The following is a 22339-nucleotide window of genomic DNA, read 5'->3' as shown; positions in this document are numbered from 1 at the left end:
AGGAGCAGGACACAGAAATCGGCTAAGATGTCATTTTATCCATGCTACCTATAGCCTTTTCACTGAGGCTCAACTTCAAGGTTTTTTTCAGGGTTTAGCTGGCAATAACAACATAATCCCACACACCCATTGCCCTGGTATACCCTCTTCAATGGTTTCCTTGGTTACTTTACAGCCAATTTATTTCCACTACTCTGAATAGTGGGTGAAACAGCATATTGTTTCATTGTGCTTGGACTGCGCCTGTAGCTCTTTAGCCTTGTGTGTCTGTGGGGAAAAGAAAACCATTCGATTTTTTTTGCCAGTATTGGTACTTTCAGCATGTTAGTGACTGATGTGGTTGACAGTGGTTTATGCATTTGATTCCCAGTGAGAATTCTAAAAGCACACTCATTTGAGTGGGGACATCTGGCCAGTGGCTACTAAAGACTACAAAAACTGGAAAGTAACAGACACACAACTGCTTTTCTCTATAGGCTATAGCTTTCATCAGAGGAAAATAATGGGAACAGGATAGAGTATTGTTATACCATGTACAGTACAGTGGGTTTAGTGGCTAAACAAGGCATTCAAAATAAGAAGAACCTTACCAACATGTTCAATAGAGGATCATTTATAAAAGTTATCATTGATTTTAGATTATCCGCAAGTGGACAGTGGATAAAATATTTAAGCGACAGTGAGGGGGAAATGACCTATCACTTTTTGCATTTTATCCATCCCTGGTGAAAAATGTGGGAAACGCGGGCGCTCCAGATGTGCGCCTTAACTACGCCCACGCGCAAGGACGTGGGCACGCAACGTCTCTTGAGGGAAAGCGGAGCAGAAGAGCGAAACATGGCGACATCGAACAATCCGCGGAAATTTAGCGAGAAAATCGCTTTACATAATCAGAAGCAGGCAGAAGAGACAGCAGCATTCGAGGAAGTGATGAAAGATTTGAGTATTACCCGAGCAGCGAGGGTAAGCGTGTCTGTTTTTAGCTATTTGCTGTGATTGCTCGCGACCTGTCAAATGCAGTAATATGTGTGGTGGCACGTAGTTTGGCCAGAGAGGTAAACAATAACAAACAGCCCCATATGCCAGCAAATATTATTTGCATGAATGGAAACCAGTCTCCTTACTATCATATTCGTGTAGTTAGTTATTCTCAAATGGAGAGGAATCCTGAGGCCAATCGTCTTCAAAAGTTGCACAGTATTATAGCTGCTCCAGTGCAAATATGGGGCGTGCATGCGTGTTTGACAGCGCGCATCAAAATAGAGCTTTGGTTATTCTGCCTGCACTCCAGGCGAGGAAGAAGCGTGAGATGAACAGCAATTTCTATGCATTGAAGCATTTGGGACAGCAGTATTTTTAGTATATAGATAAACAAAGACATTTAGCCTAATAATCAGGTGGAAAACCCAGTCGTGAGACTGAACAGACAAGTAGAGTACATTTGATTGACAGCGTCATTTTAAAGACGAGTCAACCCCGCACAGATTATGTTGACGGTAAAGCGCATGCCGCACCAAAATATTGGTATCTGCATCAATGTCATGTCAGTGGTCTCGGCTGTAGTTAAATTTCCCGACAAAATAGCATGGGTGCATTTGAGAAACGTTGCCAGCAGAACCCGCGCATTTTAAATAGTTTCAAATGGACTGGTATGGGAAAATAATGACAGAAGTTTGTATTTTGAATTTTGTGGTCGCACATTGAGATTCGTGGTTGCAAGTACGATTTGCAAATGTGTAATTTAATTAGACAAGCTTGTATCATCATGATGTGTGAATTTTTTTTAACAATTTGTCATTTGAATACATTCAATAAGATTTGCAAGCATAATTTATTTTCTGAATTATTACCAGAGGTGAGACCAAGTCACTATTATTCGAGTCACAAGAAAGTCTCAAATCACAAGGTCCAAGTCTCAAGTCAAATCCAAGTCTTGCATTCTAAGAGCAAGTTAAGTCCAGTAGTCAAATGTTTTTTTTTAAGTCAAGTAAAACAAAATCTATACAGGCAATGACTCTACTACAAATCTCTATCTATTTATTGAGGCTAAAACAGCCCTTTTCATTATTTTGTCTACAACACATTTGGATTATATTGCCTAAATTAATTTGAACAAATTCAAGCTTCATAATTAAGTTAACAACTTCAAGCAATTTTGAAATTCCCCCCCCCAAAAAACTGTAGGCCTATGCTAGTAATTGACCCCCTTGTGGCCCCCTAAATGTGGAGTATGAAATAATTTTTACATAACTAATTTTTGCTATCGTTCTTTATTAGACAGAAAATGCAAATAAATTGTTGAATGATTATGAACATGGTCTTTTGCCTGCTAATGCCTGTAATGCAGTGAAGAAAACGATATGACAACAATAACGTCTAATGTAACTGGCCCCTCTAACAGTACAACTGGCCCCAGCTTAGACCCCCCAGTTGAAATGGTCTAGAACCGCCACTGTCCTCTCTACCTACAAGTTTACGTTTGCGCTGCACCCGATCTTATAGCTGTACAGTCAATCAACAATCTGTTCGCTATCTCTGTGGTTTTCAAATTTTGACTTGCGACCCTAAAAATATGTGGTTCAAAGCTTGCGACACAGGGCGAACACACACAATCTCTGTGCAAATGTAGCCTGTCATTGCAGCCATAAATGATAATGCAGTTTCAAAACGCAACATAAAGAAATAAAGTTAATTTCTTAAAATAATAATATGGGGGGATGCATGCCAGCAAAGCCACTACACAACACTAAACAATACATTATACATACATTGCACTATAAGGGGAAAAACGGTGCCCACAAACTGTTAGGGCCAACATAAAGCTGTCCCAACACCTTACCACTGCCACACCTGGCTAACAGTTCATTCAGCCTAATTTAAAAAAACATAGCTGATATGGCTGACTTGCTTAAACAAATGTGGTTTCTACTGACAATTGAGATTTACAAACTATAGCATAAGGGGACGACAAGCGGATAAGAGGCAATCCATCATTTGATTGAGACATTAATGAGCGAGCTAGGAAAGACGTAGTAAATATAACTTTTTAAATTTGTTCAGAACATTGGCCGTTCTTACAGTGTTCTCCCTGTACACCAAGTCAGAACAGTAGGATAAATGAAGGGGGCATATAAGCAGACAATGAAAGCTCTTAAAAGATTGATTACATTTCTCTAAGACAGGTTATAGGCTACATGTGCACCACCAAGTCAGAATAGTAGGCAAAATTTAAGGGGAGAAAATAGACCAAACTATTAGGGTGAGGCACATGGACAACTAACAGCTTGGACTATTAACACAACATACACTTAGTATTACTTTCTTAGCTACAGTATACATATCTCCCTGGCATATTACATAATTTATGCAGCAGCATACAAGACATTTTTGGATTCACCTTGTTGTGCTGTGCTCTCTTGAACAGGAAGGTGGTGCGGCGGTCCTTCGTGGGAACATTTTGTCTTCAAAGTCAGGCATTCTCTGGATTTATGGTGCTTTCGGGGGGGGATGACGACGACAAGTTTGAATCATGATGATGCCAGTGATCTTCAGGTCATAGCTCTAGAAAGAGGCCCGAGTTCCCGACTTTTCTGAGTTGGATGACCGTTCAAAACGTATTTTCCCAGTCGGAGCTCGTGTTTTCCCAAGTTCCCAATTGTCTTGAACTCACTGAAGTCAGATTTCCCAGTTCCGAGTTAAGTTGTTTTGAGCGCGCCAGAAATTATGCTGGATTGACAGCATGGCCAATGTTGAATATTTATAATTTGAAGTTTGGAAAAGAGACCCTTAAACCCAGACTTGGGACCACACAGCCACTCCACTGAATAGCAGGCTAGTGATTTCTATGCAATGCTTGCAGTTAGCGACCAATTCCATCAAAACCACTCATTGTTGAATTTGCGATTTCCAACTTGTTGTGTAATGTTTATGGCCGATGAGCACCGATAAGTTTTATCTATAATTTCTCTTCGTTATTTCTCTTCATATGACAAGGATTAAAAAGGATTTCTAATCAAATTGTATTTTTCACATGTGCTGCTTACTTACAAGCCCTTAACCAACAATGCAGTTAAGGAAAAAGTGTTAAGTAAAAATATTGATATAAAAAATAACAAATAATTAAAGAGCAGCAGTAAAATAACAATAGCGAGGCTATATACAGGGGGTACCGGTACAGAGTCAATGTGCGGAGGCACCGGTTAGTCGAGGTAAGAGGTAATATGTACATGTAGGTAGAGTTAAAGTGACTATACATAGATAATAAACAAAGAGTAGCAGCAGCGTAAAAAGACTCCAGCCACCCTAACCATAGACTGTTCTCTCTGCTTCTGCCCGGCAAGCGGTACGGAGTGCGAAGTCTAGGACCAAAAGACTTCGTAACAGCTTCTACCCCCAAAGTATGATGTTGAAACGATCAGTCCAATCAAAGCTACTGTAGATCTAACGTGAATTGACGTAATTTTATCTGTGGCCAATGACCTTGAGCCTTCTTGGATGGGTACTTCTAATGTAACTATGGCAGCACCCAAAGGGCTTTAATTTTTTTGCTCTACCCTTAGATTTGGCTCTCCCGTTGTGACGTTCCCCTGAGGCCCATCTGCTAGCCCCGGCCTGCTAGCTGTCTGAACTGCCGTGCGTCCAGCTCGCCTAGCTACTCAATGGACCCTATGATCACTCGGCTACACATGCCTCTCTCTAATTTCAATATGCCTTGTCTACTGCTGTTTTGGTTAGTAGTTTTTGTCTTAATTCACTGTAGAGCCTCCAGCCCTGCTCAATATTCCTTAGCTAGCCCTTATGTTCCACCCCCCACACATGCAGTGACCGCACCTGGCTTAAATGGTGCCTCTAGAGACAAAACCTCTCTCATCGTCCCTCAATGCCTAGTCTTACCTCCACTGTACTCACATCCTACCATACCCTTGTCTGTACATTGCCTTGAACCTATTCTTCCGTCCAGAAATCTGCTCCTTTTACTCTCTGTTCCAAACGTACTAGACGACCAGTTCTTATAGCCTTTAGCTGTACCCTTACCCTACTCCTCCTCTATTCCTCTGGTGATGTAGAGGTTAACCCAGGCCCTGCAGCCCCCAGCATCACTCCCATTCCCCAGGCGCTCTCATTTGTTGACTTCTGTAACCATAAAAGCATTGGTTTCGTGCATGTTAACATTAGAAGCCTCCCTAAGTTTGTTTTATTCACTGCTTTAGCACACTCCGCCAACCCGGATGTCCTAGCCGTGTCTGAATCCTGGCTTAGGAAGGCCACCAAAAATCCTGACTATCCCTAACTATAAAATTTTCCGCCAAGATAGAACTGCCAAAGGGGGTGGAGTTGCAAGCTACTGCAGAGATAGCCTGCAGCGTTCTGTCTTACTATCCATGTCTGTGCCCAAACAATTCGAGCTTCTCCTTTTAAAAATCTACCTTTCCAGAAACAAGTCTCTCACCGTTGCCGCTTGATATAGACCCCCCTCGGCCCCCAGTTGTGCCCTGGACACCATATGTGAATTGATCGCCCCCCATCCATCTTCATGCTTAACACCCCGGTCGTCCTACAATCTAAGCTAGATGCCCTCAATCTCACACAAATCATCAAGGAACCTACCAGGTACTCTTGCTCTAAATCTGTAACCATGGGCACCCTCTTAGATATCCTGACCAACCTGCCCTCTAAATACACCTCTGCTGTCTTCAACCAGGATCTCAGCGATCATTGCCTTTGTGCGTACTGGGTCCGCGGTCAAACGACCACCCCTCATCACTGTCAAACGCTCCCTAAAACGCTTCAGCAAACAGGCCTTTCTAATCGACCTGGCCCGGGTATCCTGGAAGGAGATTGACCTCATCCCGTCAGTAGAGGACACCTGGTTGCTCTTCAAAAGTGCTTTCCTCACCATCTTAAATAAGCATGCCCCATTCAAAAAAATGTAGAACTAAGAACAGATATAGCCCTTGGTTCACCCCAGACTTGACTGCCCTTGACCAGCACAAAACATCCTGTGGCGTTCTGCATTAGCATCGAATAGCCCCTGCGATATGCAACTTTTCAGGGAAGTCAGGAACCAATATACACAGGCAGTTAGGAAAGCTAAGGCTAGCTTTTTCAAACAGAAATTTTCATCCTGTAGCAATAATTCCAAAAGGTTTTGGGACACTGTAAAGTCCATGGAGAATAAGAGCACCTCCTCCCATAGGAAACACTGTCACCACCGATAAATCAACAATAATCGATCATTTTAATAAGCATTTTTCCACGGCTGGCCATGCTTTCCACCTGGCTACCACTACCCTGGCCAACATCTCAGCACCCCCTACAGCAACTTGCTCCCCCCGCTTCTCCTTCACCCAAATCCAGACAGCTGATGTTATGAAAGAGCTGCAAAATCTGGATCCCTACAAATCAGCTGGGTTAGACAATCTGGACCCTCTCTTTCTAAAATTATCCTCCGAAACTCTTGCAACCCCTATTACTAGCCGATTCAACCTCTCTTTCGTATCGTCTGAGATCCCCAAAGATTGGAAAGCTGCCGCGGTCATCCCCCTCTTCAAAGGGGGAGACACTCTAGACCCAAACTGTTATAGACCTATATCCATTCTACCCTGCCTTTCTAAAATCTTCAAAAGCCAAGTTAACAAACAGATCACCGACCATTTCGAATCCCACCGTACCTTCTCCACTATGCAATCTTGTTTCGGAGCTGGTCATGGGTGCACCTCAGCCACGATATCATAACTGCCATCGATAAAAGACATTACTGTGCATTCGTCTTCATCGACCTGGCCAAGGCTTTCGACTCTGTCAATCACCACATTCTTATCGACAGACTCAATAGCCTTGGCTTCTCAAATGACTGCCTCGCCTGGTTCACCAACTACTTCTCAGACAGAGTTCAGTGTGTCAAATCGGAGGGCCTGTTGTCCGGACCTCTGGCAGTCTCTATGGGGGTGACACAGGGTTCAATTCTCGGGCTGACTCTTTTCTCTGTATATATCAACAATGTCACTCTTGCTGCGTTTGATTCTCTGATCCACCTCTACGCAGACGACACCATTCTGTATACATCTGGCCCTTTGGACACTGTGCTAACAAACCTCCAAACGAGTTTCGATGCCATACAACACTCCTTCTGTGGCCTCCAACTGCTTTTAAATGCTAGTTAAACTAAATACATGGTCTTCAACCGATTGCTGCCCACACCCTCCCACCCGACTAGCATCACTACTCTGGACGGTTCTGACCTAGAATATGTGGATAACTACAAATACCTAGGTGTCTGGCTAGACTGTAAACTCTCCTTCCAGACTCACATTAAGCATCTCCAATCCAAAATTAAATCTAGAATTGGCTTCCTATTTCGCAACAAAGCATCCTTCACTCATGCCGCCAAACATACCCTTGTAAAACTTACTATCCTACCGATCTTTGACTTCGGCGATGTCATTTACAAAATAGCCTCCAACACTCTACTCAGCAAACTGATATAGTCTATCACAGTGACATCCGTTTTATCACCAAAGCCCCATATACTACCCACTACTGCGACCTGTATGCTGTCTTTGGCTGGCCCTCACTACATAACTGTCGCCAAACCCACTGGCTCCATGTCGTCTATAAGTCTTTGCTAGGTAAAGCCCTGCCTTATCTCCGCTCACTGGTCACCATAGCAACACCCACCCGTAGCACTCGCTCCAGCAGGTATATTGCACTGGTCATCCCCAAAACCAACACTTCCTTTGGCCGCCTTTCCTTCCAGTTCTCTGCTGCCAATGACTGGAACGAATTGCAAAAATCTCTGAAACTGGAGTCTTATATCTCCCTCTCTAACTTTAAGCATCAGCTGTCTGAGCATCTTACCGATCACTTTACCTGTACACAGCCAATCTGTAAATAGCACACCCCACTAACTCATCCCCATATTATTACTTACCCTCTTGCTCTTTTGCACCCCAGTATCTCTACTTGCACATCATCAGTCCATTTACCACTATAAATATTCTGATGTGAATCAAAAATATGCATTCTCAGAGTTCTGTCACTGTTGTCATGTTACCAAGTGATTCGTACATTTGTAGAAAGACATTCGCCAGTAAAATGGTTTGAGCAGATCTGGGGGCAGGACCTTTTTACTCCTGGCCAATCAGCTAAAACCACAGCCGCCTATTGCTCCAACCATTGGCTGGATTGTTCCATCAATCAAATCTCAGGAATTAGCTTGAAGAGGAAAAGAGAAGTCATTTCTACAAAGTAACAACCTTACTTAATCCTCGACCTGAAGTACTAGAATAAAACAATCTACTTGAAGGTAATCATCTATTTCATATGTGTACATCGATTTATTTTTTTGTGAAAAGGTGTGTTTAACGTGAAATATAATGGTACATGTCAGACAATTGACAGCAGCTAATGTTAGCTAGCTAGCTAAATTTAAACTTGTTCTTGGAGTTTATTCACAAGGTTAGACAGAGAATAACATGTGTGGATATATTTCTATCATGCAGAATTGTAAGCTTGTAACTTGAAGTTCATTCAATAATACAGACATGGGTGATTTCTGTCCCAGCAGACTGAACTGCGTGCAAGTTTTTGTAAAATTTAGATCACTTAGTTGAATGAGGTGTTGGTGAAGCGCTGGAACAAAAACCTATACACTCCAATGTAAAAAAAAATATTGACTTGACTAAATAGAGGTACCATTTTATTTAGTTAATCTATGCAGGTTTCTCGTCTGATTTCCAGGAGCCTGGTGGAGATACAGTAGATACAACCATACTCCAAGGCAGGAGTCCTGCAGGCCATTTCCCTGCATCCAGGTTGAGACCTGCTACCAGCAGGAACATGGAACACTCCATGTCAGTAAGTAATACATCATTTCAAAAAAAATATATACAATTCCTATGGAAAGTATTCAGACCTTGACTTTCCACATTTTGTTACGTTACAGCCTCAGTAATACACACACAATACCCCATAATATCCCACAAAGCGAAAACAGATTTTTAGAAATTTTAGCAAGCGTATTAATAAAAATTACATTATTTCTCAATTCTGTATACTTCTGGCCTTTCTTTGGACACTGTGTTAACTAACCTCCAGACGAGCTTCAATGCCATACAACTCTGCTTCCGTGGCCTCCAACTGCTCTTAAATGCAAGTAAAACTAAATGCATGCTCTTCAACCGATCGCTACCAGCACCTATATTTCACTGTTCACCCCCAAAGCCAATTCCTCCTTTGACCGCCTTTCCTTACAGTTCTCTGCTGCCAATGACTGGAACAAATTGCAAAAATCACTGAATCTGGAGACTCATATCTCCCTCACTAACTTTAAGCACCAGCTGTCAGAGCAGCTCACAGATCACTGCACCTGTACATAGCCCATCCGTAAATAGTCCATCCAACTACCTCATCCCCATACTGTTATTTTTCTTTTTGCTCCTTTGCATCCCAGTATCTCTACTTGCACATTCATCATCCTGTTTCCATCTACAACTTGATTGCAGTCCACCTGTGGTAAATTCAATTCATTGGACATGATTTGGAAAGGCACACACCTGTCTATATAAGGTCCCACTGTTGACAGTGCATGTCAGAGCAAAAACCAGGCCATGTGGTCGAAGGAATTGTCCGTAGAGCTCCGAGACAGGATTGTGTCGAGGCACAGATCTGGGGAAGGGTACCAAAAAATGTATGCAGCATTGAAGGTCCCCAAGAACACAGTGGCCTCCATCATTTTTAAATGGAAGAAGTTTGGAACCACCAAGACTCTTCCTAGAGTTGGCCGCTCGGCCAAACTGAGCAATCGGGGGAGAATGGCCTTGGTCAGGGAGGTGGCCAAGAACCCGATGGTCACTCTGACAGAGCTCTAGAGATACTCTGTGGAGATGGGAGAACCTTCCAGAAGGACAACCATCTCTGCAGCACTCCACCAATTAGGCCTTTATGTTAGAGTGGCTAGACGGAAGCCACTCCTGAGTTTGCCAAAAGGCACCTAAAGGACTCTGACCATAAGAAACAAGATTCTCTGGTCTGATGAAACCACGATTGAACTCTTTGGTCTGAATGCCAAGTGTCACGTCTGGAAGAAACCTGGCACCATCCCTATGGTGAAGCATGGTGGTGGCAGCATCATGCTGTGGGGATGTTTTTCAGCAGCAGGGACTGGGAGACTAGTCAGGATCGAGGGAAAGATGAACGGAGCAAAGTACAGCGATATCCTTGATGAAAACCTGCTTCAGAGTGATCAGGACCTCCGACTGGGGCAAAGGTTCACCTTCCAACAGGACAACAACCCTAAGCACATAGCCAAGACAATGCAGGAGTGGCTTCGGGACAAGTCTCTGAATGTTCTTGAGTGGCCCAGCCAACGCCTGGACTTGGACCCAATCTAACATCTCTGGAGAGACCTGAAAATAGATGTACAGCAATGCTCCCCATCCATCCTGACAGAGCTTGAGAGGATGTGCAGAGAAGGGAGAAACTCCCCAAATACAAGTGTGCCAAGCTTGTAGCGTCATACTCAAGTCTATAATCGCTGCCAAAGGTGCTTCAACAAAGTACTGAGTAAAGGGTCTGAATACTTAGGTAAGTGTGATTTCAGTTTTTGTATTTTTTATAAATTAGCAAAAATTGGGTATTGTGTGTAGATTGATGGGGATTTTTTAAAATAAGGTTGTAACCTAACAAAATGTGGAATAATTCAAGGGGTCTGAATATTTTCAGAAGGCATTGTGTATATAATACTCATATGAGGAGTCTAGAAGCCCTATGCACCATAAATCTGTCTACTCCTGGAGTAACTCCATGTCAAAGAGACTCAGAGGGTTTGGCAGGAGGCCTTGGGCTAATGGGGGGTCAAGGGTGAGGGCTTAGGGGCAGGGTTCGTACGGTCATGAAAATACTGGAAAAGTTATAGAATTTTGAAATTGTGTTTTCCAGGCCTGGAAAAGTATCAAATCCCAAAAGTTTTGGAAAAGCCATGGAAATTACTTTAATAATATGTTAATATAATTTATTTAGAGGCGAAATAAACGCACACCTATTTAGGTGAGGTGCTGGCTAGCGGAGTGGAACACTTAAAAAAAATAATAAAGGAGCGCCGCACACTCTAGGAGCTCAGATGCAAAAATATTTATGTCCAACGTTTCGACAGACAAGCTGTCTTCATATCAGCATCACCTGCATTTGTGCGAGATGAGTGGGTTGTTGCTCAAGGAGAGAGAGACTGTCAGACAATGCAGCAACAGGTAGGCCTACCCCAGGCCTGGGCAATTATTTTCCATGGAGGGCCACATTAGAATATATTTTTGCCATCGTGGGCCAGAATCATATTACAGGATTATACATCATGTGTATGACTGTGTTGACATATCTACTGTAAATCACATCCAGATATGCTACTTATTTTACTTTTTTAACATGCACAGAAATAAACCCCATCCGTGTTCTCCTTTTGGTAGGTATTTTCATTATTAAACATGCAATGAACTACATGGAGGGAAAAGTACATTCAGCACCACGAACAGAACTCTTGTTAACGGGTATGCACAAAAACACGAGAGAGCTCAACATTACATTTAAACTACTCAATCAGTGTGAGGAGTGAAGTCTCTGATGGGTGTTGACTAGAGCAGTGAAGTCAGGTATAGTTTCTGACATCGTTATGCACAGGATTGCTTAGAGGTGAGAGTCAGTAAGAGATGATCTGACTTGTTATATTTCATCACTGAAAATGTCTGTTCACATTAGAGGTCGACCGATTAATCGGAATGGCCGATTAATTAGGGCCGATTTCAAGTTTTCATAACAATCGGAAATCGGTATTTTTGGACAGCGATTTAAAAAAATAAATAAATGTATTCATTATATATATATATTTTTTAAGACCTTTATTTAACTAGGCAACTCAGTTAAGAACACATTCTTATTTTCAATGACGGCCTAGGAACGGTGGGTTAACTGCCTTGTTCAGGGGCAGAATGACAGATTTTTACCTTGTCAGCTCAGGGATTCAATCTTGCAACCTTACGTTAACTAGTCCAACGCTCTAACTACCTGCTTTACATTGCACTCCACGAGGAGCCTGCCTGTTACGCGAATGCAGTAAGAAGCCAAGGTAAGTTGCTAGCTAGCATTAAACTTATCTTAAAAAAAACAATCAATCAATCATAATCACTAGTTAACTACACATGGTTGTTGATATTACTAGTTTATCTAGCCTGTCCTGCGTTGCATATAATCGCTTAGGTACACGTTGCTCCAACCATAAACATCAATGCCTTTCTTAAAATCAATACACAAGTATATATTTTTAAACCTGCATATTTAGTTAATATTGCCTGCTAACATGAATTTCTTTTAACTAGGGAAAATGTGTCACTTCTCTTGCAAACAGAGTCAGGGTATATGCAGCAGTTTGGGCCGCCTGGCTCGTTGCGAACTGTGAAGACTATTTCTTCCTAACAAAGACAGCCGACTTGGCCAAACGGGGGATGATTTAACAAAAGCGCATTTGCGAAAAAAGCACAATCGTTGCACGACTGTACCTAACCATAAACATCAATGTCTTTCTTAAAATCAATACACAGAAGTATATATTTTTAAACCTGCATATTTAGCTAAAAGAAATCCAGGTTAGCAGGCAATATTAACCAGGTGAAATTGTGTCATTTTGCGTTCATTGCATGCAGTCAGGGTATATGCAACAGTTTGGGCCGCCTGGCTCGTTGCGAACTAATTTTACAGAATTTTCCATAATTATGACATAACATTGAAGGTTGTGCAATGTAACAGGAATAACGTTTTGTTTTCGAGATGATCGTTTCTGGATTCGACCATATTAATGACCTAAGGCTCGTATTTCTGTGTGTTATTATGTTATAATTAAGTCTATGATTTGATAGAGCAGTCTGACTGAGCGATGGTAGGCAGCAGCGCGCTCGTGAAATGGCTAGCTAGTTAGCCGGGTGCGCGCTAATAGCGTTTCAAACGTCACTCGCTCTGAGACTTGGAGTAGTTGTTTCCACAGGGGTAACGCTGCTTCGAATGTGGCTGTTGTCGATGTGTTCCTGGTTCGTGCCCAGGTAGGAGCGAGGAGGGGGACGGAAGCTATACTGTTACACTGGCAATACTAAAGTGCCTAGAAGAACATCCAATAGTCAAAGGTATATGAAATACAAATCGTATAGAGAAATAGTCCTATTATTCATATAATAACTACAACTTAAACATCTTACCTGGGAATATTGAAGACTCATGTTTAAAGGAACCACCAGCTTTCATATGTTCTCATGTTCTGAGCCAGGAACTTAAACGTTAGCTTTCTTACATGGCACATATTGCACTTTTACTTTCTTCTCCCAACACTTTGTTTTTGCATTATTTAAACCAAATTGAACATGTTTCATTATTTATTTGAGGCTAAATAGATTTTATTGATGTATTATATTAAGTTAAAATAAGTGTTCATTCAGTATTGTTGTAATTGTCATTATTACAAATAAATAAATACGTTGTTTTTTTTTAAAAATCGGCCGATTTAATCGGTATCGGCTTTTTTGTCCCGCCAATAATCGATATCGGCATTGAAAAATCATAATCGGGCGACCTCTAGTTTCACATATAGGTTGACCCAAACTGTTCAAACATCTTCTGAGCATGACTCCTATTCTTTGGAAAGTTTTGTTCATCGAGAGATGCATAGAACCTCGTCAGTGACATTGTTTTGAATAGTTCTCCAATCATTGTATCAGACTGAAGATCGATAAGCTCAAGTTGCAGGTCAGTGGGGCATTATCCACATTGAAGGTGAAAGAAGAGGAAACCAAGCGCATGTCATTTTCCAACACTTTGAAATCCTCAAAACGACGAGAGAACTCACCGTTTAAAGCACGCAGCAGCGATGTATACTTCTCCCGCTGGTCATCTGATAGGGAACAGACTAGTAGTGTCAGAAGGTGGGTGAGATTGTTGGCTTCTACTTGGCGGGTCAGGAGTAATTTTCCCTGTACAACTGATGTGCAAAAAAGGCCCTTCCCTTCTAGTTTGGAATTCAGTTCATTCATAAGTGTCATGATGTCCACGGTGAAGGCAAAATCAGCCAACCATTCTTTATCTTGCAGTTGAGGGAAATTCATATTTTCCTTTCATTTGCAAAAACTCCGCAATCTCCAACTTCAGGTCCCACACCCTTTTTAAGCACCTTCCCCAATCTGTCATCTCACCTTTTGTGTGGTAGGGGAGATCTGCATGACACAACTCTCTTCTAACAGTTAGACAAACTGCCTGTGGTTTAAAGATTTTGCTCTTAGTCACTTTAGTGACTATCCACAACATGGCTCATTTTCAGAACACATTTACAGAGCACCTCCTGATGAATAATGCAATGCAGGGAAAAAAAATTCTGATCTGGATTTAGCTCAGCTACTTGATCTTGTGTCCTTTTCAAAAGGCCAACGCTTTTTCCTGTCAAGTTTGGGCACCCATCAGTGGTCACACTGGATAACTTTCAAAACTCAGTCCCAGCTTTGCCACACACTTATTAACCTCCTCCAACACATCTTTCCCTGTGGTTGTACTCTTCATTGACTGCACTGAAGCAAACTCCTCTGTAATTTCAAAGTCTGGGGTTATGCCTCGTATGAATATCAACAACACACCGTGTCACTGTTCGTCTTGACAGGTAAACATTTTTAAACCGCTCTTTCTTGTCGGGGCAAAGTATTGCTGCAGAGTCAATACATTTTTTTTTTTATGAATTCGCCCTCAGCGAATGGCTTACTATGTTTAGCAATTTTGTGGGACAATACATAGCTAGCTCTCGCAATTTCGTCGTTTGCTGAATGCAGTTTTGTGAAAAGTCCTTGCTGCTTTTGCAACTGAGAAAGCAACTCTTTCGATGCAGTTGCCCTCTGCTCAGAAAACGTATTCCTATATTTCTCTGCCTGCTTCGTCTGGACGTGTTGGGACAAGTTGTAGTCTTTAAACCTCTTAGGGCTAGGGGGCAGTATTTTCACGGCCGGATGAAAAACGTACCCAATTTAAACAGGTTACTACTCTGGCCCAGAAAATTAAATATGCATATTCTTAGTAGATTTGGATAGAAAACACTCTGAAGTTTCTAAAACTGTTTGAATGGTGTCTGTGAGTATAACAGAACTCATATGGCAGGCAGAAACCTGAGAAAAATTGAACCAGGAAGTGGGAGAAATGAGAATTGTAGTTTTTCTTTTGAATCCCTTGAGAAACTACAGTGACATAGGATTCACGTTGCACTTCCTAAGGCTTCCATTGGCTGTCAACAATCTTTAGAAACTGGTTTCATCCGTCTCCTGTTACCGGGCAGAAAATTGTGGCTCAGTCAATCAGTGGCCAGTCTGAGGACAGGTGTCTCGTGACGCGCGTGCACCCGAGTTTGCTGTTTGTTCTTTTTCTTCTGGGATGAATACCTATTGTCCGGTTGGAAAATTATTGCAATTTTACGTAAAAAAATACCCTAAAGATTGATTGTAAACATCGTTTGACATTTTCTACAAACGGTAATGGAACTAAGTTCTGTACTCAGAATATTGAACAATGTGCTTTCTCCGTAAAGTTATTTTGAAATCTGACAAAGCGGTTGCATAAAGGAGTAGATTATCTATTATTCTTTAAATAATTGTTATACATTTTGTCAACGTTTATGATGAGTATTTCTGTAAATTGATGTGCCCATTCACCGGATGTTATGGGGAGAATACATTTTCTGAACGTCACGCGCCAATGTAAAATGGGGTTTTTGGATATAAATATGAACTTGATTGAACAAAAAATGCATGTATTGTCTAACATGATGTCCTAGGAGTGTCATCTGATGAAGATTGTCAAAGGTTAGTGCTTAATTTTAGCTGTATATCTGGTTTTGTGACGGCTATCCGTGCTTGGAAAATGGCTGTTTTTTTGTTTTTTTTGCTAAGGTGCTATCATAAAATAATCTAATGTTTTGCTTTCACCGTAAAGCCTTTTTGAAATCGGACAATGTGGTTGGATTAACGAGAAGATTATCTTTAAAATGCCGTATAATACTTGAATTTTAATTTTGAGATTTTTGTGTTTTGAATTTCGCGTCGTGCTATTTCACTGGTTGTTGTCCAACCAATCCCGTTAACGGGATTTTATCTCGAAGGGGTCCTCAATTTAAGACAGCGATGCTCTCTTTGCACACTAAGCACAAAGCTTTCCCTGATACTTCAATAAAGAAATATTTCGATGTCCACTCTTGCTGTAACACCCCACATTCATTGTCTACTTTTCTTTTCTTTGAAAAACTCATTTTTGCGCAATTCCTAGCTAGCTACTATTTGTAACTGTGACGTGTGTGTCAGCCTGTCAGTCACTGTCTGTCTTCGTGCAGTTGTCATTTTATACGTGCCTTCAAAATAAATGTCCCACAAGTGGTGGGAATTAAATCATTACACAAAGGCGAGTATTCATTGGGCTTTTAATTTGAATAACAAATACGTTTTTACTTTTATTTAAACTTTTTTATATAAAACAAACAATTGACTGTCATTGTATTAGTGACTTGAATCATGTGAATTACATTTTAGTAAAAAAAGATTAGATTTATCGGATTGTGGCTTCAACATGTTTTGTAGATACTTCCAGTTGATTTGGGCATTCAATGTATGGGACATTGCAAGTCAATAGATGCATGTCAGCCTGCAAAGTAACCACTACATGCTAATAGCTAAACTAGAAAAGGTACATTTCCTGAATAAAACCTGTAGGCTTGTTCAGCTGAGTAAAAATATTTGTATCCTACAAAAGCTATTTAATCTGATATTTACTGAGCAAATTATTTCAAAAGGCATAAAACGTATTTGGTTAAATGTTGCAATGTTATACAGTACCAGTCAAAAGTTTGGACACCTACTCATTCCCAGGTTTTTCTTTATTTTTTACCATTAGCTACATTGTTGAATAATAGTGAAGACATCAAAACTATGAAATAACACATATGGAATCGTGTAGTAACCAAAAGTGTTAAACAAATCAAAATATATTTGAAATGAGATTCTTCAAAGTAGCCACCCTTTGCCTTGATGACAGCTTTGCACACTCTAGGCATTCTCTCAACCAGCTTCATGAGGTAGTCACCTGGAATGCATTTCAATTAACAGGTGTGCCTTGTTAAGTTAATTTGTGGAATTTCTTTCCTTAATGCGTTTGAGCCAATTAGTTGTGTTGTGATAAGCTAGGGGTGGTATACAGAAGATGGTCTTTTACCAAATAGGGCTAAGTCCATATTATGGCAAGAACAGCTCAAATAAGCAAAGAGAAACGAAAGTCATTCATTACTTTAAAAAGGTCAGTCAATGTGGAAATTTAAGAACTTTGAAAGTTTAAGTGCAGTCGCAAAAACCATCAAGCGCTATGATGAAACTGGCTCTCATGAGGACTGCCACAGGAAAGGAAGACCCAGGGTTACCTCTGCTGGAGAGGATAAGTTAATTAGATTTACCAGCCTCAGAAATTGAAGCCCAAATAAATGCTTCAGAGTTCAAGTAACAGACACATCTCAACATCAACTGTTCAGAGACTGCGTGAATCAGGCCTTCATGGTCGAATTGCTGCAAAGAAACCACTACTAAAGGACATCAATAAGAGACCTGCTTCCAAGAAACAGGAGCAATGGACATTAGACCGGAGGAAATCTGTCCTTTTGTCTGAGTACAAATTTGAGATTTTTGGTTTCAACTGCCATGTCTTTGTGAGACAGAGTAGGTGAACTTCATGATCTCTGTATGTGTGGTTCCCACCGTGAAGCATGGAAGAGGTGTGATGGTGTTTTGCTGGTGACACTGTGATTTATTTAGAATTCAAGGCACACTTAACCAGCATGGCTACCACAGCATTCTGCAGCAATACGCCATCACATCTGGTTTTCACTTAGTCCCACTATAATTTGTTTCTCAACAGGACAATGACCCAACACACCTCCAGGCTGGGTAAGGGCTAATTGACCAAGAAGGAGAGTGATGGAGTGCTGCATCAGAGGACCTGGCCTCCACAATCACCAGACCTTAACCCAATTGAGATGGTTTGGGATGAGTAGGACCGCAGAGTGAAGGAAAAGCAGCCAACAAGTGCTCAGCATATGTGGGAACTCCTTCAAGACTGTTGGAAAAACATTCCAGGTGACGCTGTTTGAGAGAATGCCAAGAGTGTGCAAAGCTGTCAAAGGCAGCTTCATTAAATAGTACCCACAAAACACCAGTGTCAACAGTGAAGAGGCGACTGAAGAACAGACACTGGACAGAGATATAGCTTTTTCTTTGCAACTCTGCCTAGAAGGCCAGCATCCCGGAGTCGCGCCTTCACTGTTAACGTTGAGACTGGTGTTTTGTGGGTGCTATTTAATGAAGCTGCCAGTTGAGGACTTGTGAGGTGTCTGTTTCTCAAACTAGAGACACTAATGTACTTGTCCTCTTGCTCAGTTGTGCACCGGGGCCTTCCACTCCTTTCTATTCTGGTTAGAGACAGTTTGCACTGTTCTGTGAAGGGAGTAGTACACAGCATTGTACGAGATCTTCAGTTTCTTGGCAATTTCTCGCATGGAATAGTCTTCATTTCTCAGATCAAGATTAGACTGACAAGTTTCAGAAGAAAGGTATTTGTTCCTGGCCATTTTGAGCCTGTAATCGAACCCACAAATGCCGATGCTCCAGATACTCAACGAGTCTAAAGAAGGCCCGTTTTATTGCTTCTTTAAATCAGAACAACAGTTTTAAGCTGTGCTAACATAATTGCAAAAGGGTTTTCTAATGATCAATTATCCTTTTAAAATGATAAAATTGGATTAGCTAACACAACGTGCCATTGGAACACAGGAGTGATGGTTGCTGATAATGGGCCTATGTAGATATTCTATTAAAACAAAATCTGCCGTTTCCAGCTACAATAGTCATTTACAACATTAACAATGTCTACACTGTATTTCTGATCAATTTTATGTGATTTTAATGGACAAACGTGCTTTTCTTTCAAAAACAAGGACATTTCTAAGTGACCCCAAACTTTTGAACGGCAGTGTATTTTGATTCAACACTTTATTTTTTTGGTTACTACATGATTCCATGTGTGCTATTTCATAGTTTTTGTCTTCACTATTATTCTACAATGTAGAAAACAGTAAAAATAAATAACCCTTGAATGAGTAGGTGTGTCTAAACTTTTGACTGGTACTGTACATCAAGGGTGGTCAACCATCCTCTAGGAGAGCTAATGGTGTGCAGGCTTTTATTCCAGTCACCCTCTAACAAACCACATTTTAGAAATTAGCTGCTCAACCGGACCTGGATAAACTGGCTCTGTTTGAGCAGGGCTTGATCAAAAGCCTGCACACCCAGTAGCTGTCCAGCCTCAGGTTTGAACACGTATTTTATTTAGTTGCCCAACAGGTATTCTACTTTTTGGGGGGTTAATTGCCTTGCATAACACGAGATGGTACATGGGATCAGAGAGCAGCCTCGCAGTGCCCATACCACATTACACTGACTTTTTTTTTTTTATATATGGACATAGACACTGCTAATTGTTGGTCATGGAAATTTGGTTAAAAGACATGAAATTCTACCTAAAATGTGTATTAACCCTGTGAGTGAAGTTATAGGCATGAAGATACCACTTCAACCACAGAGTAAGACTGCCTTCAAACCAAAATGCATTAAACGCATATCCAACACAGATGTTTGGTCAGGAAAATGCTGTTCTATGTTTTTAATTAGTTGAAGGATAGTCTGCTACTTTTCTGACGGACAACACAAGCCTCTCCCCCAACACACTCCTCCTTTGGAAAACCATTGAGTTGCTGTGTTTCATGCATCCATTTGTCTGATTGGAAGGCACCCTTTATATTCCTCAATATTTAACAAAGTAAATGTTAACTCTTGCTCTCTCATTCAATTGCATTCTGTACCGCTATCCATTTCTCTACAGGTGCTACAGAAAGAATATTCCAAGGACCACCAAAGCCTTCTGACCAACAACCTGCAATCTCTCCAGAGTAGAAGTAAGCGCTGCTGGTGGTAATATACTTTACGCACTATGTAAACCTCCTTAACTATGGCTGTCTGTGTGATGACATATAGCATATTATCCACGGCCACTCGTTGGATTGGATTTACTGTACTCACTCCAATTCATGCTCTCTCCTCCCTCTAAAAGTCTCCCAGACAAACTAACGTGTCCATCCCCCTATCCCTAGGTGAGTCTGCTGGGCCATGGAACTCTTGAGAGGCACGTGTAAAAACCTGCCACCCTGTTGTTAGCCATCAGCAGACAGTTAGTTCCCTGAGGAAGGATGCAACTGTCAAGGCTTGCCAATGGCCAAATGTAGGGGAGAGGGGGTCGATCACCAAACGCAATAAAGTTTTGTAGTTGTCTACTCATGTTCATTTAAAAAAAAAAAAATGTAAAACGATGTTGTTTAATCCATATAATTGTATTTTTAAATGTTGCGATATGCCTGGCTGGGCCTCTTGCTTTTCACTGACAGTCGCAAGTCAACTGTTTTGGTATTTGCAGCGCACGCTGCCCAAATTGCGGGCCCTTCTGACTGTAGGCTATGTGATTTTAAAACTATTTTTTATTTAAGAAGCAATTGATCCTCTGTGGCTAAATCATCCTTTCTTGTGTAGTAGCCTATTTTGAATGATTATGTATTTCTGTATAGACAGGAGTAAACTAATTAGGCTATATAATTCAATTTACTTCAGGGAAAGCTTCCCCTAGCCATATGGACATGCCCCCTGTTCCTTTTTAATGTGGCATGAACACAACCAGTCATGATGTTTTCATCTGATTGTTAAACAATCACTGCTCCTGTAAGATACCCGTACACATTTGTCCACTCACAAAATAATTTCAGCATCCAAACCCCAACGGTGCACTATGCATCTGCAATTTGATGAGTGGAAAGAGACATCTGTTACAAAACACCTACATGTATTGTACTGACATTCTGTGATTGTCATTAGGCCTACACTTGTAGCCTGAATTGATGCATCCATTGTTGTCCACATGCGCCTCGGTCTCAGCCACTCATCTCCGCCTTGTTGACAAGTATCTCGGCCACTCATCTCTACCTTGACAAAATGTAAGTGTTCACCTCAAACCACAATGCAATTTGGCTCATAAACCACCCGGTTTCCAGTCAATTCGCAAATGTTGGGGCATGTTGTATTAATTGTGATAGGCTCATGTTTTACCGGTACGGTGTACCCACACTATTTATCTTTGCGTACTGGACTGTGCCACCTTACTTTCACCCCCTGTGTATATAAGACATCACACAGGTGTGCCTACTAAATACATATCCCAGACAAGCCTGAAGAATAGGACAAATAGACATGTGAATGTCAGTTCTTTCAGTCGACTCATTTTGACATTTCACTACTGGACACGCCCTCTTTTGCGGTCATAGTTTGGCCAATCAGAGCTTTGTGGGTGTACGCCATAAATGTCTATAACACCCGGCACCGCTCTGGTTTCCTCATTCTTAGCCTCTTCATAAGTCTATTTGGTTACTTGCCTGTTAAGCAGCTTTCTTCAGAAAACTAGCTCTCAATTTAACTGTTTCTTTTAGTGAGGATTAACACCCCAGCACAGAGCATTCAGTGGCTAATTTTCAGGAATTCTGCTAACTTCACTGAGTGAAATTCAGAGTTAAATAGCTAAACTTTTAAAGTGTCTTGGCTAGTTAGTGGGTTAACTGCCCCATTGGTGTTTTAGCTAGCATCCTCTGGGCTAAACCGCCATTCGATTTGTTTGGCTAGCATGAGCGGTGCTGTTTCTTCAGTGTGTTACCCCACCATTGAAGCACCACCCCTTTCACATCCCCCTGTGAAAGATAACCCACCCATTTGTTCTACCTCGAGTTACTTAGTTTACACACCGAGTCAACACTTGGCGCTGCAGAGGGTAGTGCGAACGGCCCAATACATCATTGGGTCCAAGCTTCCTGCCATCCAGGACCTATATAATAGGCGTTGTCAGAGGAAAACCCATAAAATTGTCAGACTCCAGTCACCCAAGTTATAGACTTTTCTCTGCTACCGCACGGCAAGCGGTACCAGAGTGCCAAGTCTAGGACAGTAAGGCTTCTACCCCCAAGCCATAAGACTGCTGAACAGTTCATAAAATTGCCACAGGACAATTTACATTGATTTCCCCTCCCCTCTTGTACACTGCTGCTACTCGCTGTTTGTTTATTACCTATGCATAGTCACTTCACCCCCACCTACATGTACAGATTACCTCAACTAGCCTGTACCCCTGCACACTGACTCAGTACCGGTGT

The 22339-nt window shown here is 41.5% G+C and overlaps 1 protein-coding gene across 2 annotated transcripts; it reads left to right on the top strand.

Moving 5' to 3' along the window:
• Positions 1-780: 780 nt before the first annotated feature.
• Positions 781-22075, top strand: LOC123741613 (CREB-regulated transcription coactivator 1 homolog). Of its 2 annotated transcripts, XM_045714537.1 has the most exons (4): positions 781-963; positions 8740-8856; positions 19978-20050; positions 20246-22075. In XM_045714537.1, the coding sequence occupies exons 1-4, from the start codon at positions 838-840 to the stop codon at positions 20272-20274; spliced, it is 345 nt and encodes a 114-aa protein (XP_045570493.1). In that variant the 5' UTR covers positions 781-837; the 3' UTR covers positions 20275-22075. The 2 variants fall into 2 exon arrangements, 1 of the variants encoding a protein (XP_045570493.1); XR_006769074.1 differs by lacking the exon at positions 8740-8856.
• The last annotated feature ends 264 nt before the right edge of the window (positions 22076-22339 follow it).

This window comes from Salmo salar, chromosome ssa03, assembly GCF_905237065.1.
Source record: "Salmo salar chromosome ssa03, Ssal_v3.1, whole genome shotgun sequence".
In the NCBI taxonomy this organism is placed as follows: Eukaryota; Metazoa; Chordata; class Actinopteri; order Salmoniformes; family Salmonidae; genus Salmo; species Salmo salar.
Note: the sequence above shows the minus strand (reverse complement) of the source record. Positions and strands in the feature narration are given on the sequence as shown.